This window comes from Pteropus medius, unplaced genomic scaffold (genome assembly GCF_902729225.1).
Source record: "Pteropus medius unplaced genomic scaffold, Ma_sr-lr_union100, whole genome shotgun sequence".
Taxonomy (NCBI): Eukaryota; Metazoa; Chordata; class Mammalia; order Chiroptera; family Pteropodidae; genus Pteropus; species Pteropus medius.
The window spans coordinates 935,696-957,684 of NW_024351543.1; the positions used below are offsets into that span (position 1 = coordinate 935,696).

General features: G+C 40.7%; 1 protein-coding gene across 1 annotated transcript; it reads right to left on the reverse strand.

Annotated features, from left to right (window-relative positions):
* Nucleotides 1-567: 567 nt before the first annotated feature.
* ZBTB20 (zinc finger and BTB domain containing 20) lies at nucleotides 568-20,748 on the reverse strand. The gene is made up of 2 exons (XM_039842984.1): nucleotides 18,701-20,748; nucleotides 568-7,852 (listed from the first exon to the last, which is right to left on the reverse strand). Exons 1-2 carry the CDS (start codon nucleotides 20,358-20,360, stop codon nucleotides 7,431-7,433), a joined length of 2,082 nt encoding a protein of 693 aa, XP_039698918.1. The 5' UTR covers nucleotides 20,361-20,748; the 3' UTR covers nucleotides 568-7,430.
* Between the last annotated feature and the right edge of the window lie 1,241 nt (nucleotides 20,749-21,989).

A 21,989-nucleotide genomic window follows, 5' to 3' on the forward strand; every position in this document is an offset into this window, starting at 1 on the left:
ACCAGGACCTAAGCCTGTATGTGCTTCGTTTGAAGACACACACACTCTCCCAGTCTACAAGTAGCGTGCACACACACACACACACACACACACACACACAAACACATCACTAAATCCAATAGAAGTGCAGAGTTTGTTAAGTGCACTCTATTCCACACAAGCATGTTCAAGTTTCTCATGAAAAGGGTACATAGAAATTACTGATGGCTGGGCTCCTTCAGAATGCCCTAAAGCCTCATCACACATAGCGGACAGCACTGATACACCCAAATAAGGTAAGAGAGCAGGAGCAAATATGTGAGATATGTGAGACCTTTGACGAGAAGTTCCAAAATCTGTCTTGTTGTTGCTGGGGAATATGGACGTGAAACAGTTCTGTACTGAGAGCACCTCTCACTGGATGTGTACACGTATAATGTATACTCCTCTGCAAACATTTTGGACAGCAGCTGTGATGTACTGGATGGGTTAAATCCCTTTCATTACTAGAATATAGATATAAATTGCAATAATTTTGCTGAGCGATAACAAACTTCTGTTTGCAACAGTAGAAGATGTCTATTATGGGGTTAGTTTTTTTTTTTTTTTCCTATCTTGGGTGTATCAGGATCTCATTGAGGCATTTCGAACCAAAGAAACCTCCGAATTTGAAAGGGGCCTAGGAGGGATGTTTTACACCCTACTTAGGTATTTTAAAACTCAGGACCTCCATTACTCTGGCTAGATTTTCCCTATGATTAGGCTACTTCATTGAAGACTTGAAAGTTGTGAGTCTTCATTTATACAAAGAACCACCAGATAAACCAGATACTCACTAAAACTGAGGGGAAAAAAGTTTAGACATACATACTGTATAAAAAAGCTTTTTGTTGAGATTGTTCCCCTTGTTAAGAAATGATTAAAACTGGCATCACAGGCACCTGTGATCATGTCTTATGGGATTCACTATTTAGCTAATGTGATGTCTTTTTACATCCAGCCCAGATCTGTGTCACTGAAATAGAGTAGGAAATAGCCACTTCCTGAGAGCGGCCAGTTCCAACAAGTTTGGTACTCACTGCTTCCATAGTCTTAAGTCATGAATAGGACTAATCTTTTGTGTGTGTGTGTGTGTGTGTGTGTGTGTGTGTGATAATGCAACCATTAGAAAGCAAGAAATATCCATGTCTCCACATCCTTCCGATTTCTCTATCTTCCGTCCTCTCCCCTGGGCTTTCTGATTTAAGGCAATAATTCTTACTCCAAGTGGCTTCTTGAGAAAATACCTTAACTGAGGTCACTTCAGATTAGATTTTAGTCTGAAAATATTCAGTTTATGGAGCAACAGCCTGGGCCTGAAGAACCACTGGAATCACGGTGTTTTGGTCAGTGGTGTGAAAAGATGATGTTCCTTGTTCTAACCCAGGGCATTTTTACCCCTCCTTCAGTGCAATACATAGTTCTGAAAAAGAACCTAGGCTATGAGGCCCCTTTCTTCTACCTCTTCGCCCTCAAAGGAATCGAAACAAAACCTAGTCTTCCACTCTATTTTCTGAGATCTGTTAATGTACACCACTGACCAGTGTGGATGCAGTGGCTAAGGAGAAAAAAGATAATCAGAGACTTAGAAAAATCTTTGGAGTATTTTGCTCAGGCTAATCATCTTAATACCTAGTGCTAGAAATAATGCTTTGGGTTATTAATTTCCATGGTCTGTGTTTACACGAACACTGAGTCACCACAGATTCTCCTCTTGTGGAGGTTTAAGCCATATCAAAAATGGTAGACAGCTCTACACAGACAGCTCTTGGGAGTAGAAAATATTCTTTCTCTAGAGCAAAGGCTCTTCTGTGCCCCCTTTCTGCCTCCATATGCAGCCTGAACACCAGGGTAGAGATTGCTTTTGAAAGTTTGCTCCATGTAATCTTATTTCCTGGGCACCTAAGAAAACGGCCCTTCACGAAAACAGAGAGAGAGAAAGTGGCTGCCGCCATCCCACTGGGGAAGTCATGTCTGGCCTCAGAAGCCTGGTGGCTTGGTCAGCTCAAGCACTCTTCACAGCACTGCATACAGAGAGGCCTTGGGTTGCCTTGTTTTTTTTCTATGGAATTAGGGAGTCTTTTGAAATTCTAGTGTTCCCTTCCTTTTGTTTGTCACCGAGTCACATGGTTCTGCCTTTAGTGTCCTATTTCTCTTTTTTTGATTTTTTCTGGGGGACAAAATTAGCCATTTAAATAAAGTTCTTTTCTAGTGAGTAAAGAGGTTTTTCAGAGCCAGAAATCACTCAAAAGAAAGTCTGTCGACCCTACCCATGGAAAAGCCTAGAGATTTCTCCAAATATCTCTTGCCAAACTTCCTAGCGTGATTGGATGTTTCTGGTTTCACATTATTGGGTACTGAATACATTTTGCAATCCTTTTGTTCTCTTCCCCAGGGCTTCCATTACCTGGACTTCAACTCATTCCTAGATTAAAGAATTCTTTCAGAAGATTTCTTTTAAGAGTCAGGTCACAACAGAAAGGGCATCCTCCCATTCTCCTAAATCGCAAGGGCATCTCAGGTTGTGTCTGCTTTTATGTGGCACCTTCACGTTTTTTTTTTCCCCCCTACAAGCAGCACACTGGCTATAGCAGAGGCAGATGGGTTATCTGAGATCTTTGCTGCATATCCTCCACTCCTAGCCCCAACTAATTAAATAACGTCTTCTACAACAACAGAGGAAGGCTCCAAAGCGGGCATGTCTAATGTGAATTCTGGCCAGATCTATCTCACTGCCCATTTCCTAAGGGCAACAGGAAGCAACGTGAAACTTTACTATGTTCTCTTGGGGGACCTGAGGGATTTATAAGGGGCACACCTCATTTTGAACTTCTGTGCTGAGGGAAAACACTGATTTGGGCCTGGGTTGGCCATACACTGCTGGTGTGCTTGCGTGATGGAAGTACATGTAGGTCAAGCCATTAAGATTTACATGAAACAAACACAGCCAGAATATTGAGATGATACAAAAGAAAACTCCTACTGACTTCTAAAGAAAGCAAATCCAAGCCATTCTTTCTAAGGCCAGGAGCTACTGTGACCACCAAGATGCCTAAGAAGAAGGATGAATTGCAGCTGGAACAGAAGCAGGAAATTATCCACCAGAGTCACTCACGGCACAAATGGATTCAGAGCATTAGGAATCGAGGGAGGAAAAAGTCTATGAAACTCTTATTAGGAGCTAAAGTTTACAACTCAATTAAAATATATAGTAAAAAAATTCAATATACTTTTATTTCAGATTTTTTTTTTGGACTTGGCTTGTTTCTCAATCTTTCCCCACATGTAGATTTGTATCAGATCCACATGTTCCAATTCCTTCCTTTTTAGGGCTATATTTTATACATCTGGGTTTTTTTTGTTTTGTTTTTTTTTTTGTTTTGTTTTGTTTTGGTACAAATATTGGCATTTAATAGGGGGGAAATTGTCCACTATGCTGAGATGCTACCAAGTTTTTAGTGCTAGGAAATTTATTTTTCATAAATTGTATCTACATGACTTAAGATACATATTCCTCTTTGACATTTTTCTCTTACCCTTCTTCAGCCAATTCAGTTTTAAAATCATAAATTGCTTAAAAAATGTTCTTTTCCACACCAGTTCTGGTATGCATCCCATACTCATCCTAAGAGATATTAAATCTGGTACATTTGCTTTCATTTTATCTATTTTCCCTTGGCTACTGAAAAAAAAAAAACTTTCTTAGCACTCAGCATCCTAGTATGAAGTTCTAAATGCAAGAAGATTGTTGGATTTGAAAACAAAAACCACACACACACACACACACACACGCCACACACACACACAGGATTCATGCTCATCCTCTATTCTTGAAGCAAGATATATGTTTCCTTATTGCCTACGTTTGTAATTATTTAATGTAAAAGTTAAAATTGACAATCTAAAAGCATCTCTACCTCTTTGAAATAGGTATGATGGTTTATTTTCTAAAATGTAGGTAAATTTGGAAAGCAGCCATTTCAGAGGCCGGAACATGTGGTAATGGCCCCACAGCAAGTTCGCTGCTCGTCTAGATTAGATCTTCCACTCCAATCTAACTGCTTCTTCTCTCCAGAGAACAATCTGTCAACTACATTAGGCTATGGGATGTTTGGGAAGAAGAGACATACACGTAGACATGTAGAAAAAGTCTACAGCTATGCAAACCTGGATGGTCCGTGTTGGCATAATGAAAACATCACCTCACCAAAAAATTTTTTAGGGATCCTCTGACATTTTAAAATAAGAGATACTTCCTTTAGAGGGAAAGGATAAATATTAGGCTTTCAAGCCCAACTGGACGTTTTCCCCCACATATTCTATAACAAAAGGTGGATTTTAACCCAATTGCTTAGCTTTTTTACAGGGCAAATCAGTATCAAGGCAAATGGGTCTCCCTCAGATTTGAAAAGCAGATAGCTAAATGTGGCCCATAATGGCATTCAAGATCAACTTTTCTGGAGGTACCATGAATTCTGTCTAAATAAGGACATTATTTTAAATCAGCTGTCAAATAATTAAAATATTTTAAAGTGGCTTTTGGCCTTCTTTCTTCGTAACATATGCTAAGCAATATCATGTCATTTTCCTCTATATTAAAAATTTTTTTCTTAATGTCAATTTTTTCTTTATTTCACGGAGTGAGTGACTTGTTTTCATATCGAAACAATTCCACGACATAGTTAATTAACTAATGCTCCCTCTGTTGGTAGTAAGTGGAAATATTAGAGCCTCACAACATTGCTATTTCATAAAGCAAAATTAGCAGGAGAAAAAAATGGACTTTTTCTTACTTCTGAAGTTGTTTTCTACTAACTCTTTAAACAGGCCAATTTTAGACACCCAGTTCTTGGCAGGACTCCTCTAAGAAATCAAGATGGGCGATACTCAACAGTCAGTTCACCATCCAAGTCTACAACAAAACTTCTAGCAACATATTTACTGAATTAAGGACCACAGGACCAAATCAAACTCACACATACTCCAGTTGCACTGATCCTACTGAACATCACAAAGAACTTATGGAAAAGATCCAAGTTAACTAAAAGTCTAAAATATAAAATAGATGGGTAAAACCAATTTAGTCATTACGGAGTTGCTTCCCTTGGAAGACTTCTCGTTTGCTACACAGTTTTAGAAAGAAAGTTGCTGAAAGGAAAATTACTTACAATGAAAAGTAATTTTGAAATCGAAATACTCTTTTTCTTTTTTAAAATGCAGTTTGGTGTTTCTGTTTTGTCTGAAGTTTTACTTTTCCCTTTAAGTGAGTTAAAACATGCTCAGCAAGGTCATCGCCTTTGACGTTTTTGTTAGGTTTAAGAATTCGTACATTTGCATTGGAATCCCTTCAGGACACTGTCTAAAAATGAAAAAAAATCTCTATTATAATACTTTGATCAGGACCGAGGAGAGAAATCCCAACTAGGAAGAGAGAGTGGCACCTAGGATGATACAATGGATTGGTGGCCTTTGAATGATAGATGTTGGCATCTGCAAAACTGTTACTTTCTTTAAAACCTTTTCAAAAAGTAAGAGTTAATAAATCATCTAAAGAACGATCATCATATTTCTCCCTCTCGACCATGGTGGAGATAGCCAGAAGGTAATATTTGAAAGGAAGAAAGTCATTTTGGCATCAAGGCATCCTGCTCTGTAACAGGCTTCTGATAATGCTGCTCTCTGTGGTTGTGAAGGTTGAGGAGCAATGGCAGAGTTTTGTGAACTCCTCCTCCAGGCTGACTACAAAAGGAAAGAACCCATTTGTCAAGACTTCTAAACTTCTAGTGTTTCATCAAAGAAAAAAAGTAAAGTCAATAGAAATTCTAGAATCTTAAGATCTCAATGAACTTTTAGAGAACCAAGAAATCTGTTTGTGAAAGATAAAGTCCCTCCCATGAAAAAGAACAGAATTCTAAATGGATCAGTCGAAAAAAAATTCAGTGGAGCAACCTAAGCTTGCTAAAAGTCAAAGAACTACATATCAAAATACAAAGCAGCAGTTCAAATTACAGCAGGGATGGGCTGGCCACAGAGGCCCTCATCAACCCAGGCAATACTTAAAATAATAAAAATTAAGAAAAATTAAAAAAAATATGAAGAAAATATCCTTCCTCTCTTTCAAATATAACTTTAATTGCCTTTTATTCTTTCTATCTGGAAGCAGTATCGCTAACCTTAACAGTCTTGACTTACCAAAAAATATATATATATGTGTGTGAAATAAAATAAAAGAGAAGGGATTGGTGGCAGTGTATGCAAAACCAAAATGGAAAAAAAATTACTTTTAACAATCTCACTTTTTTTTTGTTTTTTTTTTTACACAAATACTGTTGTAAATATATTAAAAAAATCAGCATTCTATCTGGTAAACGTCACTTTTGCCCCTCTATAAAATTTTCAATTAAAAAAGCCTCAAGAACTTTTGATTATTCCCCCCACCCTCCATTTCTCTTTCTTTTTCTCTTCCACAAGAATATATCCTGACACTTTTTTTTGTTTTTTGTTTTTTTGCAAAGATTGTTGGAAATAATCCCTCTCTTGTACCTAGAAATGTAGGTGCAAACCTCTGATATCTTTGTTTTATCTGCATTCCTGCCTTTCATGAAAGTCCCTCTTGATTGTGCTGAGGCTGTGGCTCAGCGAAGACACTGAATAAATACGATAGCCACTGTTGCTTGATGCTTGTCCAAATCTTCCTGGCTTCTGCTGACAGGGGGGGCATGGAGGAGGTGGGCCAGGGTGTGTGGACCCAAGCAGATCTGGGGGAGAAGCCTGCCATTTGCCTTTGCCACACCACCAAACCCACTGCCCCTTCCCACCCCCACAGCCCTTTTATGAAATCAGACAACATGGTAGGTGGAAAACAGCAGGGCCTTTCCTCTGGTTTTTCAACCAGAAGTCATATTCCACAGTTTTAACTGGTTACTGTGAAGTCCAAGCGGCCAGAATTGTGAAAATGTCCACTGAAACACTGCAAGCGGTGTACTTAAAGACAGTAGGCCTTTTAGATTTTGTTATATATTTTTTTGTAGTGCTCTTCACAAGTGAAAAAAAAAGTTTTTTTTTTTTTTTTACTTTTTTTTTTTAAAGATTTTTTTTTTTGTAAAGAAGGGTTGTATTTAGAGGCCAGTAGCTAGAGATCCAACCAGTGGACCTCTTGAAGCACTACCAGGCCTTAAGGCCACCATCCGAGGGAGGCTGGGAAAACTACTATTCACCCAGGCCTCCGGAAATGTAATGTACCAGCAGGCAAAAAACAGTTCTTCATGTAGTACAAAATGAAACTAAACAAAAACAAAAACAGAAATTAAAAACGAAACCAAAACATTTTTTAAAATTCTAGTGCCATAGCTTTTTTTTTTTTGTTTCTTTTTTTTGTTGTTTTGTTCATAAGAAAGAGAGAAAGATACTACTTATCCGTCAGACACATGCATCCTCATGTGGTCGTTGAACTGCTCGATTTGGTCAAACTTTGCTGGACAGACGGAGCAGACGTAAGTGGTCCCCTCCGTGCAGGCCACCACTCCTGGGGGACCAGCTCGGGCTCCTGGGGGTGTGCCCGCGGGAGGGGTCCCGTTGCTGGCACTGTGCAGGGCCACGTGTCGCTCCAGGAGGGTCTTGTGGGAGAACTTCTTTTTGCAGATGTAGCACTCATAGGACTTCTCCCCCCGGTGGAGGCGCATGTGCACGTTGAGAGAGCTCTTCTGAGTGAAGCGCTTGTTGCAGATACTACACTGGTACGCCCTCACTCCTGTGTGTGTCACCATGTGCTTGATAAGGTAATCCTTTAAGGAGAAGGAGCGCCAACAGATGCTGCATTGGTGGGGCTTCTCACCTGTTGATGTGGGAAGAGACAGCAGGCGGGACAGAGCGAGACATAGCAAGGGAGGGAGAATGAGAGACAAAAAAACAGGACGACAAAAAACAAAAACAAAGAAATTAAAAAAAAATAAAGTCTGATTCGTTAATGGGTCTCTCTTGATTGGAAAGATTCAGTCCTTCCTGGCCTCTCATGTTCTGAGAAACCTTGCTTTAAGATGATGCCTGGACAGTTTAGAGTTTTCTGTTGCCCTGTGTCAGAAAATGGCTCTCTTGGAAAGCTACAAGATATTCCCCACTAAGTCTTCAAAGGTCATCCTGTGGAGAAAAGGGAGGGCTGCTTTAAGGGGGTCATTTTCAGTGTCATTATTAGGGGATTACATTATGTGTTTCTCATGAACTTCATCAAACAAACAAAAGCAATAAGAGAGGGGAAAGATCCTCGGAGACACGGGGTCCTCTAGAATCTTCGGGGACTAAGGATGGTCGTCACACAGCTTGGCTCTTTGGAGACACTCTCCATCTCCAGTATTCTATCTAGTAACTACACTCGTGCCTTGATTTTAGGTTTGGAAAATATTGGCTAACACGGGAATAAGTCATTCTGAAGAGCTACACTTTCAATTTTATCTGTTTTAGAGAAATCTTTCTAAAATGCAATTTTAAGAGTTAATCAGTTATTCTGTCTTGACTGCACTGAGCTGCAGATCGGCCTTGTCTGGCATGGAGGTTGAGTAGGTGGTGGACAACGTGACGATCAGAATCAAATGGTCCTGTTCAAATTCAGGCTCTAATACACAGGCTCCAATGCCTCTGAGGTATACAGTTCTACATACCTCACTGTGCTGATGTTGACATAAAACAAAAACAAAAACAAGAAAAACATATGAAATCACTTTGCAGACCACCAAGAGTTGTGTGGGAATACTTGCATGGTATTCTTATTACAGCACTATCCTCTCTCTCACCCCTGCCCATTAAATGGTTCCATACGCTTTTTTGAACTTTTGGGTCAATTTAAAAAATTGTTTTCTCCTTCTTTGCTCTCAGTCTGTTGGCTGAAACTCTTTTTTCTCCTCAGTTTACTGCTTTGGTTTGCTGTTGACTTAGAAACCAAATGACTAAGCTTGTTAAAAATAGTAAGGTAAATATAAATATTGTCACTGAATGACCCCATGAGGTATTCTTCTATAAGTAACGTCCATAGGCCTGTGACATCTCTTTGGATAAACAGAGACTTTTTTTTCGTTGTTGTGGTGCTGTCTGTTCTCAGCTCTGGGCTTGACAGGTGAGATGAATGAACTACCTTAAGGTGTTTCCATTTCACCCACCTCACTTCTGATCGCCCGAGAGAAGGTCCTTCTATGTACTCATCCGTAACCCAGCCTAAAGCTCAAAGCCTTTGAAGCTATCTAGGGGAACATTTCAACATTTGGACTATCCTTCTTGAATTTGAGTTAACTTCCAATTAAGATATGTGCCTGGACCTATTTCCATTATGAAACAGAAGAGATGTGTCAGGGTAATAATGGCGAAGAAAACACTCCCACATATTGTGTGCTTCTTATATGCCAGGCTCAGTGTTAGTGCTTTATGTTTGTGATCTGTTTTATGAAACTTTATTTCATCAGAAAGCTTTTTCATTGTGTTCGTAAGCATAAAAGGATATATTCTGAGAGCATGATTGTAAAAAATGGCTGTTTTGTTCAGGAATTCCTCTACATATTTCTTAATTTTACTGATCTTTGACCTCTTTTACCTTTAGTCATTCAAAAATTTTGGTCTGTCTCATGCTCCTCTCAACTCTTGTGATTTCCTCTCCCTCGTTCTCACTAATGGGGCAGTATGATGTATAGGATCACAGGATTAGAAGAGAAACATTTCACTTTAGACTCAAATGAGGGAATTTCGGGAAGCCTCATTCCTAAATGAAGAGTTCAGCTTATGCATGGTGTTTACGTAGGTACATTTTTTGAGACGAGAGATTCCCTAGGACAGACAGTCACGCATGTTATTTTTAGTTGAAACATTTCTGTCATCTGTAAACACGTTTGGAACTCAAGCTGGTCTTTGCCATCCCTGTGCCTTTAGTACATTTTCTAGAGGCTATGGTAGGCCGGCCAACTATCTTTTAAAACATGTCCACCTGTCACCTTTAACGGGCGGGAAGCGTGCCTTCTTAAGTACCAGATGGTATTTTGGCTGCTAGAAGTTGAAACTTTGTTTATGTTAAAATGCTCTTGCTGTTTGAAACTTTCACCTTCCTTTAGTGTGTTTTTCCTCTAGGCAAGGTCACTAATGAAGGCTTTTTATTTTCACACCCTTCTAATCTGACGATAAATTGATTCTTCACAGTTGTCATCTTTCCCTCCATACCATAGATCTGTATGTTGTTCGTATGCAGGTAGTGTTGGTTTGGCAGTTAATTATCTGTGTGACCCTGGGCTTTCTAACTATTTTCATGTTTCTGGGTTTGTTTCCCCTTCTGTAAGTGAGGAGCTGAACCAAGCACTTGTTATGGTCCTTTGAAGATTTAGGGGCCTTCTGCCCACCACAGCCTCTAACCCCTGAGGGTTCTAGTCCAGCTTGTTAGTGCATGACCTGAGGGCAACCTGCTTAAATGACTCAATGCATCAGCAGACCCACATTTTAAATAGGGCTAGGTATCCTGTTCCCTTCCCTGCCACAGAGAAATGGTATGATAGTTAATGAGAAAAAGTATTTGCAAAGCACTTGAGAGGTCCTTAAAGGAGAGTGCTCTCCAGAATTATTAAGGTGCTGTGTTGGTAGAACATAGGCATTTCAGGAACTGTCTTACTAAATGGGGTATATTTTCAGAGCAGTCAGGTGTCCACAACTTTCATTTCTATATGTTTGGATTTGAAACAATATCACTCAGTAGAAATGTTAATGTTTTTTCTTTCCAGTTATTTTCCTGCATGTTACTTATAGCGATCCCAAAAGGGCTTTCAGCATTATACATGGAACTGACGTAGTTTGCTGACTGCTGCTCTCAATGTGGAGAAATGTAAAATTAAGATTAATGGTAGTGGATGGATTTTCAGGTCTGAGCCTATGGCCACAAATGGCAAGTCCGATTCATTAGACTCAAAGTACAAAACACAAAGTACAAAACAGACACTAGAATTATAATGTGCGGGAGAAGCTCCCATAAGCTCCTTTGCTTTAAAATGATCCATTTGGGGCCTATCCAGATGCAGGAGTCAGATATGAATTCCATTTCCTTGGCTGAGTGACTTGGGTATGTTACTTAGCCTCTCCAAGCCTCAGTTTCTTTATCTGTAACTTGAGAATAATACAGTAAAGTACCTGTCTTGTGAAGGTATTTGGAAAATTAAAGACATAAAGCACATAGCATAGAGTATGTGACCATTTTAAGAAAAATTCCACTGTTCCCTTTGGCACAAAGAAACTGACAATAAGTGAAACCGACTGAGATATAACTTGCATGGCATGGGGAAGCCAACTCAAGATTAAAAACAATTGTTTCAGATAATCAATAAAGCAAGTGTTTATATTGCAGCTATGTAATTCACAGTTAAGGGTATAGTGTACTCTCAGTTACCCATGCTAATGGAAAGAAGTGGCACCATGAATAGAATGCCAGCAAACGGCATAAACAGAAGAGTTCTTAGTGAGCAACAACTGAGCTCTGGAGATGAAGAAACCAGACAGCAAGTGGAGAAATCGGGGGGGAGGCAGTGTCCTTTACTATTCCAAGGGTGGGAGAGTAGTGAAGGCGTATACTTTTCTCCATTTTTTGATGTGTGCTCTCTAAAGAGCTGTTTTTCAACTTCTCATGGACCAGCACTGACACTTACTCTACCATGACTGACAAGTGGGAAAAAAAAGAGAGAGAGAGAGAGGGAGAAAGATACCGTTAGGTTAATAGATGTAGACATTCTGCCCAAAGTTTAAGTAAAAGATATCCTAATGGGCTAAGCTGCCCCAATTCTGAAGAGTGATCGCTGTATTGGGGGCTCAGGAAGAACCCATTTATCCTCCTGATCCTTTCTCATTCTAACCAGGCTTCTTCTGGGCTGCAGAAAAGACAGTGACTGATGTTACCAGGAGGTGTTTCTGAAGTAGTGTTCCCACATTTTTCCCATTCTTCTCCACCATCTGCTCTAGCACGACACCCTATGCAGGTGAGTGCAGTGAGGAGTCAGAAACCAAGACTGAGTGTGTGGTGAGAGCAGGTGGCAGAAGGAAGACAGGGGTATGGTCTGGGGAAGGTGGCTGCTGGCAAAGAAAGCAGAAAGGGTCCTTGAAATCGCAGGTCCTCCGAATGGGGAAAACCAAGATTGGAACAGAAAATGGGAAAGATTCAGTGATAACAAGGGGAGAGTGCTCAGATGAAACCATACAGAGCTTTCACTGGCTGCAGGGTTTGCTCTCCACCAGAGAATTCTAGTTGGAGAAGGGCCTGCACACCTGAGATATGGGTGGTGTAACCGCCTGCCAGCCTTCCTCTCCAGTTCCACAGTGCGGTCCTGGTGCCAGCTTGGACTATGAGGCTGTCTAGGGGGTACTGCTTATTGGGACACATTGCATTCACAAAAATCTGTGGTTTCAGTGACAACTAAAATATTTTGCTATTAAGCAGAATTTTGAAGATCTCAGGGTAGTTCATCCACATTACTTTTCTTACGATGCTGTGAGTGGAGTAGATGTTAACATCCCCAGAAGACAGTATCTCCATTAGAAAAGAGTGGTAACATCTTGAAGGTCACTCAGTAAGTCAACACTAGCTGAGAATATGACTCCAGCCCTGGCAGATTATTTCCTCTTTCCCCTGTAAACAATTTCCTGCTCTCTGGATTATGCTGCAAATGTGTGATGCTGCTGTAACACATAACATATATGTTCCTAAATGGTTCGATAATTTTATAGCATTTACCGTTAAGCACTTTTATATAAATTATATTTTTTGGTTCTCAGAGCGACTATGTAAAGTAAGTACTATTAAGATTTATATCTCTTATGTGGCAAAAATCTGAGGCTCAGATTGATTATAGAATTTACCTAAGATCATTCGGTTAGAAAGTGGTAAAACCAAGGCTTTCTTACTTCAAAACTTATTCATTACTCTGCTGGCTTGATATAATTAATAACACAACCTCTATCTGAGAATTATCATACTATCTTGGTCTCACTATTATTACTCTATTGATGACACTGTTATGTCACTATTATTGCTTTACCTATTTATATCAAATTCATGGCGAAAATAGCTGAGTTTCTCAAAGTAACAAACAAAATTACCATATGTGCAGAGGACACTAATGAGCTAAAAAACACTGAATGAGCCGTTGATAATATGATTCAGAAAAAGGCCCAAACATCTACCATTTGTTGGTGAAGAAAACACAAGTGAGAACCCGGATACAATCTATTCACCAGCAAGTAAAAAAAGAAAATGAATGAAAGAAAAAGAAATTCAAGTCTTGCTGAGAAAATAATGAATTTATGTATAAGTCCCTTGAATTAAATTCTCCTGGAAAGCATGCCCACATTTTTGAACATTCATTCACTTACTCACTCAACAAATATTTTTTAAGCAACTACATATGGTAACCTATATTCATCTACAGATTTTAAAGCAAAAAGTCCTAAGATTCAGTCCTAAAAGAAAATTCCACCTGGATAGCGTTGCCAGATAAAATAAATGACACCCAGTGAAATCTTAATTTTTGATAAATAATAATTTTTTTAGTATGTCACAAATATTGCAAGAGACATACTTAAACTAAAAAATACTTACTGTTTATCTAAAATGGAAATTTAATTGGGCATACTTTGGTTTCGTTTGCTAAGTTTGAAAGCCTTATGCCTGGCGGTAAATAAATACCCCAAATGCCATTCTGGTCAGTCTTACTATTATGGGTGTGATTTTATTATATAGATTATAGAGCAAGGTGAGAACAAGCAGAATGCAGTATCTGAAACATGTTCATATTCTTGGAGAAAGTACTTAATATATAAATGTGCAAAGCATTTTTGCATTATTTCTATGGAGCTATATCATATAGTAAATAAACCACTCTGTGGAAACAGACCATTTTTCTTTTTGGAAGTGATTAGATGTCATTAGAGAAAGATTCAGTTCATTCATTAATCAATATTTGTTGAATGTTTATTATGTGTAAGGTATTATGCTGGGTATATTTGGAGCATAAGATACATATTTATGTGTATTATATATATAAATTACATATAACTGTATAAAAAACTGTTTCTGTTCTCACAGAGTTTACATTCTAATGGGAAGGTATAAAGACATCCACATAATGATAATATAAATCAGTCCTGTTAAGTGCCAGAAGGGGTACATTTGCCATGGTACCTGTGCGGTTTGAGATACTTAGCTCACCTCTCATAGGCTTAATATAGTTTATCCACTAAAAAATCCAGCTGTTTTACATAACTCTGGTTCACTTTCCCCAAACACATAGATTCTTATGAGTGGAATTTTAGAGAATAATGTTTTGTAACAAAAGCACCTGATGCCATCCTCCTCCTAATCACCTAGGTCATCTAGGGACACGATTCCCGACCTAGTGTGAATCAGGGCTTATTAAAACATGGGTCCCTGGGTTCCATCCCCAGTGTCTCTGATTCAGAGACTGGGCTGGGCCCGAAAATTTGCATGCTGCTGGCATGGGGATCACACTTCCAGAACCATCACTCCAAGATTTTCTTTGACTCTCCCCTATTGCTTATCTTTCACATCTACACTGACACCAAGGCTCATCCTTACATGTCCCCTGTCTTTCCTTTCCACTCCCATCCCCTTGTCTCTTGTTTTTTTTTTCTCTTGGAAGGAGGCACAGAGAAGTCCTGCTTTGCTGTGACAGGATAGTTTGTGTTATTTTTGTTTCTTCTCTAATTCTCTTGTATTCAAATATGTCTTTAACTGTTGGTTTCATTCCTCACAACTTTTATAAAACTACGGTATAGTGAGTTTGAGAAGCTCCTAGAAGAGACGAAATCTTACCGTGGTTTGTTTGGCAGTGGTTAGTAAAGAGTGGTTAGGTGAGAGATTTTCTTTTACCAAAAAAAAAAAAAAAAAAAAAAAAAAATCCTTAAGGAATGAGAAAAAAAATGTTCATGTTATGAAGGAAGTTCAAGGGAAACCCAAGGAATATTTGAATTCCATAGAGGAAGGAAACATGTCGAGAGCTTATTATTCAGAGATTGGGTATAGAGCAAAGAAACTCAATGTCTCCCGGGAGAAGGGGTCTAAAGTAACAATGACAATCTTTTTTTTAAAACATTAAGTAGTACTTTACCTTTCATGAAAAGCTCTCATATGCATCAAAACTTTACAGCTACTCAAAAGGCAGGCAAATTATTATTTCCATTTTAAACTCAAAGAAGCTGAGTGTTATGAAATTAAGTGACTTGCTTTAGGCCACAATTAGAGGAAGCAAACTCAACCCAAATAATCTAGTTAAAGTATAATCATCTTTCACTTATGTCCCACTCTATGTTTTAGTGTTATAGTCATCATGGCATACGCTTTATAACCAGGGCTTCTTTGGTTCTCTAAGGTAGAGCTTAGCTCCAAAATCAATACAATGGACTACTTATTTGTCGCAAACACTTCCTTTCAATGACTATGTGGATCATTAACAAAAAGCTACACAGAATTCTACTTGGAATCCAATCTTAGAATTGATTTTCTACAGTTGTTGAAAGCAAGTACCACTGACGTTAAACCACGGAGCTACAGAAATGCAAAGTCAGTTACCATACATATCAGCTGTGAAGCCAAGAACCCAAATTTCTTTCCTTTTAGTTCTGTCTATACTCTTTATTGGTAGGATTCTTTTTGGTTAGACTATAGGTCAGAATACTGAATCCATCCCCAGTCTTCCTAGTATCCCCAGTACTTTCTGGAATTTTTTTTAGACCATTTTGGACTTTTGCTTTGGATTTTTATCATTTTCTTTACTGGGCTCCTATAAACTTGGGAGGACCCACTTTTGGTGTTTTCTGAAGAAATTGGAGAGAATTTTTTTTTCAAAAAGTGGGGCACAGTGAATCCAGGTTCTTTATTACTTCCATATAATCAAGCTGTATTGCTTCTGAGAATCTAGACCAGTTGTTTTTGCATGTTGTTAGGTTATAGACTCCTTTAGTCAGACAAAAGTCTTGATAGATGGCCCTTCCAAACTGACACTGCCAAATAATTCTGGAGTGAAAGGGAAGAGTATTGCTTCTTCTAAATGAGGTGCTGGAGTGATAGATGTATATTATTAATTGTTCTCAGATGTGGCCATGTTATACTCACCAATATAAAGCCCTTTACAATTTACTGAGGACCCTGATAGTTTACTAGATATCTGAAGGGTACACATTAAGAGTAACCTATATTTATAAAATGACTTTACTTGTAGCTTTTGTATTTATGATTCATAAATGTGCAAACTGATTGCTGGTTTTCTTATGGGCAAATCTAGTTATTTAGGTTAACCACAGAATCCTTTGGTGAATCCATTGGATAAATGTGTTTATTCACCAAAAAGGTAATTTTTAGTAATGCACTGCAAATTTTATGTTGCAAATTTAAAGCCTTATTTTAATTTCTGCTAGGTCTACTGAAGAGATTCACAGAAGGAAAAAGCAGAAACATTTATGGATCCAAGACCAGCAAAGTCAACTTTGGCTAAGAAGATAGTTCCACAATTGGTCTCTTTTCCCGCCTTAATCCTTAATTTGATGGTTTATAAGACAGCTATTTGGAGGAGGAAAGAACATATACTATGTGAGGGCACTCTGTAAACCATAAATTGCCACATGAATTAAAAAAAAAAAATTCCTATTTGATTGATTTACCAAATAATGATGATACCCATACCACATGGAAAATTTCTGTGATTGAGCTCAGGTTCTTAGTGTATTCACATTTACTCCAAGTAAACACAGTGACTCACCACTACCTGATTTTCTTCTTAAGTTCACTATTTTTTTAGGAGGTATGAACAAAAGTTGTTTTAGGAACAACTGATTTGCATTAAGCTACATTCATGGATTTATATAATGTCTTGACTTAAGCTGAACTGCAAAGAAGGAAATGTTCATCTTAAGTAATGTTCCAGTGAAGCTGTTCACTTCCATGTTGGGTACCTTGTTTCAGTGTCTGTTCCCTTCTAGTCCCCAGTTTAAATTGATCTGTTTTATATCCTATCCCTTGGCTATTCCTGCTAGCTGATCTGAGAAACAAGATTGCTTTGAAGAACTACTTTGTTTTCATGTCTTGTAATTTGAGTATGTAACTTTCTCCTGGCAACTTATTTGTCATTTAGCCAGAAGAGTTTACAAGAAGAGTAACTCTCATAACAGGAATTTCAAATAAGATGATCATCATTGGGGGTAGGTATCTGCAGGTACAAGAGAATCTATGTGAGATCATATCGCATACGTGGTCCCTTATACGGAAGAGCATCCACGGAGTTCTCACGTCTATGTCTGTCCCATTAAGGAGCTAGGAAAGAGCACTGGCTGTGGGGTCAGACCTTAGCTCTAGAATCATAGAATCCAGGGATGAAACACCACCTCACCTGATGATTGAATCCCTTCTACAACATCCCTAGGAAATGATCATCCATTCTCTCCTCGAACACCTCTAATTATAGGAACTCACTTCCTTTGAAGGCTGTCTATCCCATCTTAGAGCATCTCTGACTGCCAACAAACATTTTGCTTTAATTTAGTAGAAAGAATCTCCTTATACCTTCCAGTCATTGCTCCACTTCTATCTTTTGGACCCAAACAAAACAAGCTTAATGTCTCTTTCCTCCCAACCATTTAAATAATATTAATAATACTAATGATAGCTCCCATTTGCATAATGCTTATTATGCGCAAGGAATTGTTTTAAAAACTTTACATATATTCATTTAATCTTCAAAACAGCACTATAAGAAAGATCTAACACCATTATCCCCATCGTACAGACAAAAAACTGAAGTATAGAAAGGTTAAGTAAATTTCCCATGGTGACAAAGTTCAGAAGTCACTAAGTCTAAATTCAAACCCAGGCAATCTTGTTCCAAAGCACCAACTTAACTACTACATTTTGCTGTCCCTGAAGCTCAAATACTTGGGTATGACTTATCTGATGTCCCAAATCTTCTTTTCTGCAGTCTGAACATCCTAAGACGTTCAACCGGGATTCATACACCCTAGCTTTGCATCCTTCATCATCCTATTCATACTCCTCTAAATGTGCCCCAATCAATTTACTGTCCTTTTAAAAGGTAGTACCCAGAACAGACTGTGGTCTTTAGATGTTGAAAATAGAGAATAAGCAATAGAAAATAAGAGTGAGTCTATCACTCCTCCTCATTTCAGGGACCACAAATTCAGCTTACGCTTACATCGGCCTTGTTGTGGCCTCTTCAAACTGATGGTTCATGTAGAACTTAATACAGACTAAAACACTCATCCCTGCTCTGATGACCATGGTCTGTAAAATGAGGTGATTGGAGTGTATAAACTCCAAGGACTTTTTCAGTTCTAAACATCTAGGATGAAAGAATGTATTACAAAGTTCGGTGTATTTAAGTGACCTTGTGCCTGCAAATTCTTTATAAGGCTTTTCCCATTTGGTCCTTCTGCATAAAAGGCTTCTGTGATTTTGTCTTTTGGTGGCAGGGTGCTTTGTTCCTATGATGGGGCCACAGTTGGGGCTTCTAAACGATGGCTTAGAGAGGGTCTCCTTAAAATCTGAACAATGACTCCAAACCTTCCCTTCCACCTGCTATCCCACCCCTCCATTCCCACAGCCCCCTAAGACCCACTTCTGCTGCCAGGCCTCCAGGGGGCCTGTACTCACCTGTGTGTACAAACATGTGCTTGACGTAGTTCTGTTTGGCGGTGAAAGTCTTGTTGCAGAGAGTGCACTCATAAGGCTTTTTTTCGCCCTGCCCACTGGCTGTGCTGTGGCCTGCGGATGGGGCCAGGGGCTGTGGCGCTGGCAGCTGTGCAGTAAAGGTCGACAGGCCGGGCTGGGACACTGTCACAAACTGGGTCTGCTGGCCTGCCAGGGGCTGTGGCAGGCTGAAGAGGAAAGGCTTGGGGCCGCTGCCCGCGGGCTGGGTAGTGAAGAGGGCCGGCAGGTAGGTGTTGCCGGCTGTGCCAATGACCTGTGTGTTGCTGGTCAAGGTCAGAGGCATCCTCAAGTTGCTGGTGAGGGTTTCTGTCTGGCGTAAGTAGAGCTGGGTACTTGGCAATGGCTGCCCGATGGACGTGTTGACCGAAGACTGCTGCAGGACGCTCTTATCGGAGCTGTTGCTGACAGTGATGACCGTGTTGTCCATCTCCACCTCGTTGCTTCTTTCCGGGGAGGAGGCACCTGTCTCTAACTGGTGTGGTTGTGGACCGCCCTCTGAAGGGGCTTCCATGGCCTGCTCAGGTTGGGCGGGTTCAGCCTGGCCATCCCGCGCCGCCCCGGGCCCAAACTGCTGCTCCACTGAGTCGGGCTCGGTGCCTATTGAGGAGCTGACGCCCGAATCAAAGCTTTCGCCCTTGGGCTCACTCTCGGTGCCCTCGGCCTGGTCAGTGTCTTCCGTGCACTCTTCGGATTCATTGCGCTCCAGGATCTGCACCCTTTGCTGCCCGTAGTAGTCGTAATCGTCCTCCATCTCCTGCTTGATGTGGATGTTGCCCACCAGGGTCTGGATGCGCACGGGCCGGGGCTGCTTGCGGCAGTGCGTGGTCTCGGGGGTGGTAGACAGATAGCGCTCCATCTGCTGCGAGCGCTCATGGATGCGCGTGATCCAGCTGGGGTCTTCCATGTGGTGGTCGCGGGGCAGGCCGAGTGCAGTCTCATGGTGGCTGACCACCGCACCGCTGTAGAAGGAGCGCTCGCCGCTGCCGTTCTGCATGGAGCATGCGTAGAGTGCCGAGTAGATCCTGTCCACGCTGTGCTGCGGGTGGCTCTGCAGGTACCCTGACTCGGTGTCGCTGCTCTGGCCCGATGTGCCTGACTCAGGAGTGCCCCGCGGCGTGTCCTGGCCCGAGTCCTGGATCCCCGGGAACACATCGCCCACATTCTGTGACACGATGCGTGTGCACTCATCGATGACTGTTTTGATCTGAAGGATGCTGGCGGCCGTGAGGATCTGCAGGGCTTCCGACTGCGAGACGCGCAGCACACCGCTGTACATGAAGTCTATGAGCTTTTGCACTGACTGCACCGACACCACAGACGGGATCTCGATGTCGCTGTAGCCCAGCAGCAGCTTGTCCTGGAAGAAGGGGCTGCCAGCTGCCAGCACACAGCGGTGTGCGCGCAGCATGCTCCCGTGGATGCGCACCGTCACGTCACAGAAGTGGCCACGGTTGCGCTGCTCGTTGAGGGTCTCGAGCACGGAATTGCTGAAATTGTGAAGGTTGATGCTGTGAATGCGCTCGGTCATCCCCTTGCAACTGATGTCACCTGTGCGCCAAGACAGACACAAAACAGGGTGTGGGTCAGAGCTAGCTGACTGCATTCCCAACACCTAGGTCTCAGGTGGGTAATGTTCACAGCTCCTAGAAGCAACCCCCTTGCAGACACAAGTGGACTCGGGGGAGAGGTGGACAGGCTTTGCACAAGGGTCAAGCTGTAGGTACGATGTCCTATGGGGACAAGGCTTTGAATTTTGTCCCAGTAGTGCCACAGCTATTTTGGGATATTGAGTCCATATTAATAACCTAGAGCTTCAGCCAGGGTTGCAGTTGAAGTAGAGCAGCCTAATAAACAGATGGGTCATCTGCCTGCCATTCTTACAACTTAAGCAAATAAGAACTGAAAGGCAAGTAGAAGACTTGTTCTCATGCAACTCCACCTCCACTTGAGACCTGAGCCCAGGTCCTTTGGGAAAGCTTACATTTCCCCCGACTTGTCGAAATTTCTTATTTTATTTATAGACTGCAACAATATTCATCACCCCAGACTAAGATGTTCACCAAACAGCTGCTACTGTGTTTTCCAGTTGAGGGACAGGTTACAGAATACAATCTGTATTCTGCCTGCTGCTTTCTGTATCTACAGGAACATTCTACAGGTGACATTATTCTCGTCATCTTCAACAATGTGAGTACTTTCTAGGGTGGTTGTATGTGATATGGTAGTTTTCTGAATTTTCCGAGCCTAAATGAAGAAGGAGTGTTAAAAAGATGAGAGATGCTAGCACTGACCTGAGACTGGAGTATACTAGGTGATCATATTTACCATTCAAACTGGATACTTTGAGAGTGAAAGGGAGTACTGTTAATAATTAGGTCAGGATAGCAGGAGTAAATGAGGAGTGGGATGTCTGAGCACCCTAGGTAACTAGGTACTCTATGGACTTGCTAGAGGGAAGTATCAAACAGCTCGTAGGAGGAAGGCAACAGTCAGCTATGTGGAGGCTGTGAATACCCTGACCCTATTGCCAACCTTATGCCCTAGGCTGTGAAGACAAGGGATAATGTCAGTGACATTGTGGTCACAGATTGAGAAAGAAAATAGGCGGCTTAGCAATAAGTCTTAGGGATTTTTTTTTTTTTCCTACCTAACTTCTCAAAGGGCTCTAAGGAATCCCTCTCTCCAAATCACTCTTCAATCAGATTCCCCATTTTTGCCTTCACGACTGAATAATCAGCTTGAGAGAGGCCGGGTAAGAGGGCTTTCAAAACCAGGTGGCCCATGCACTGATTGTTGGCTTGTGACCCAGATCTCTGTGTCCTCTTAGAAGAGGTCCCAGAGGTAATGGCCTGCGGACAGGAAGAATGCCCACCTTCTCAAGTTCTGTCTTCTCTGCTTTGGTAGAGAGGACCTGCTCAGGTAAATCTGAGATCAATTAGAATTTCTACCTTGCTTCACTCAATCTCCTCATGCTGTCTGAGCTCAGTTGGTGTGACATCCTTTTATATACTCATTCGTTTCCTTTGTTCCCATCTTTATGTTTATCAGCCTCATGTATAGCCACTTAAATTAATAAATGCCTACAGGCTCTTTGTTCCCTTTCAGTGACATGATTTACACAAATTTTTATATAAGAGAATTCCTTCTTGTTCCAACTTCCATTGGGTCTGTTCTGTGCCTAAAACAGTTCATCTGGCTTTTGTTTCTATTTTTTTTTACTCATGTAAAACAA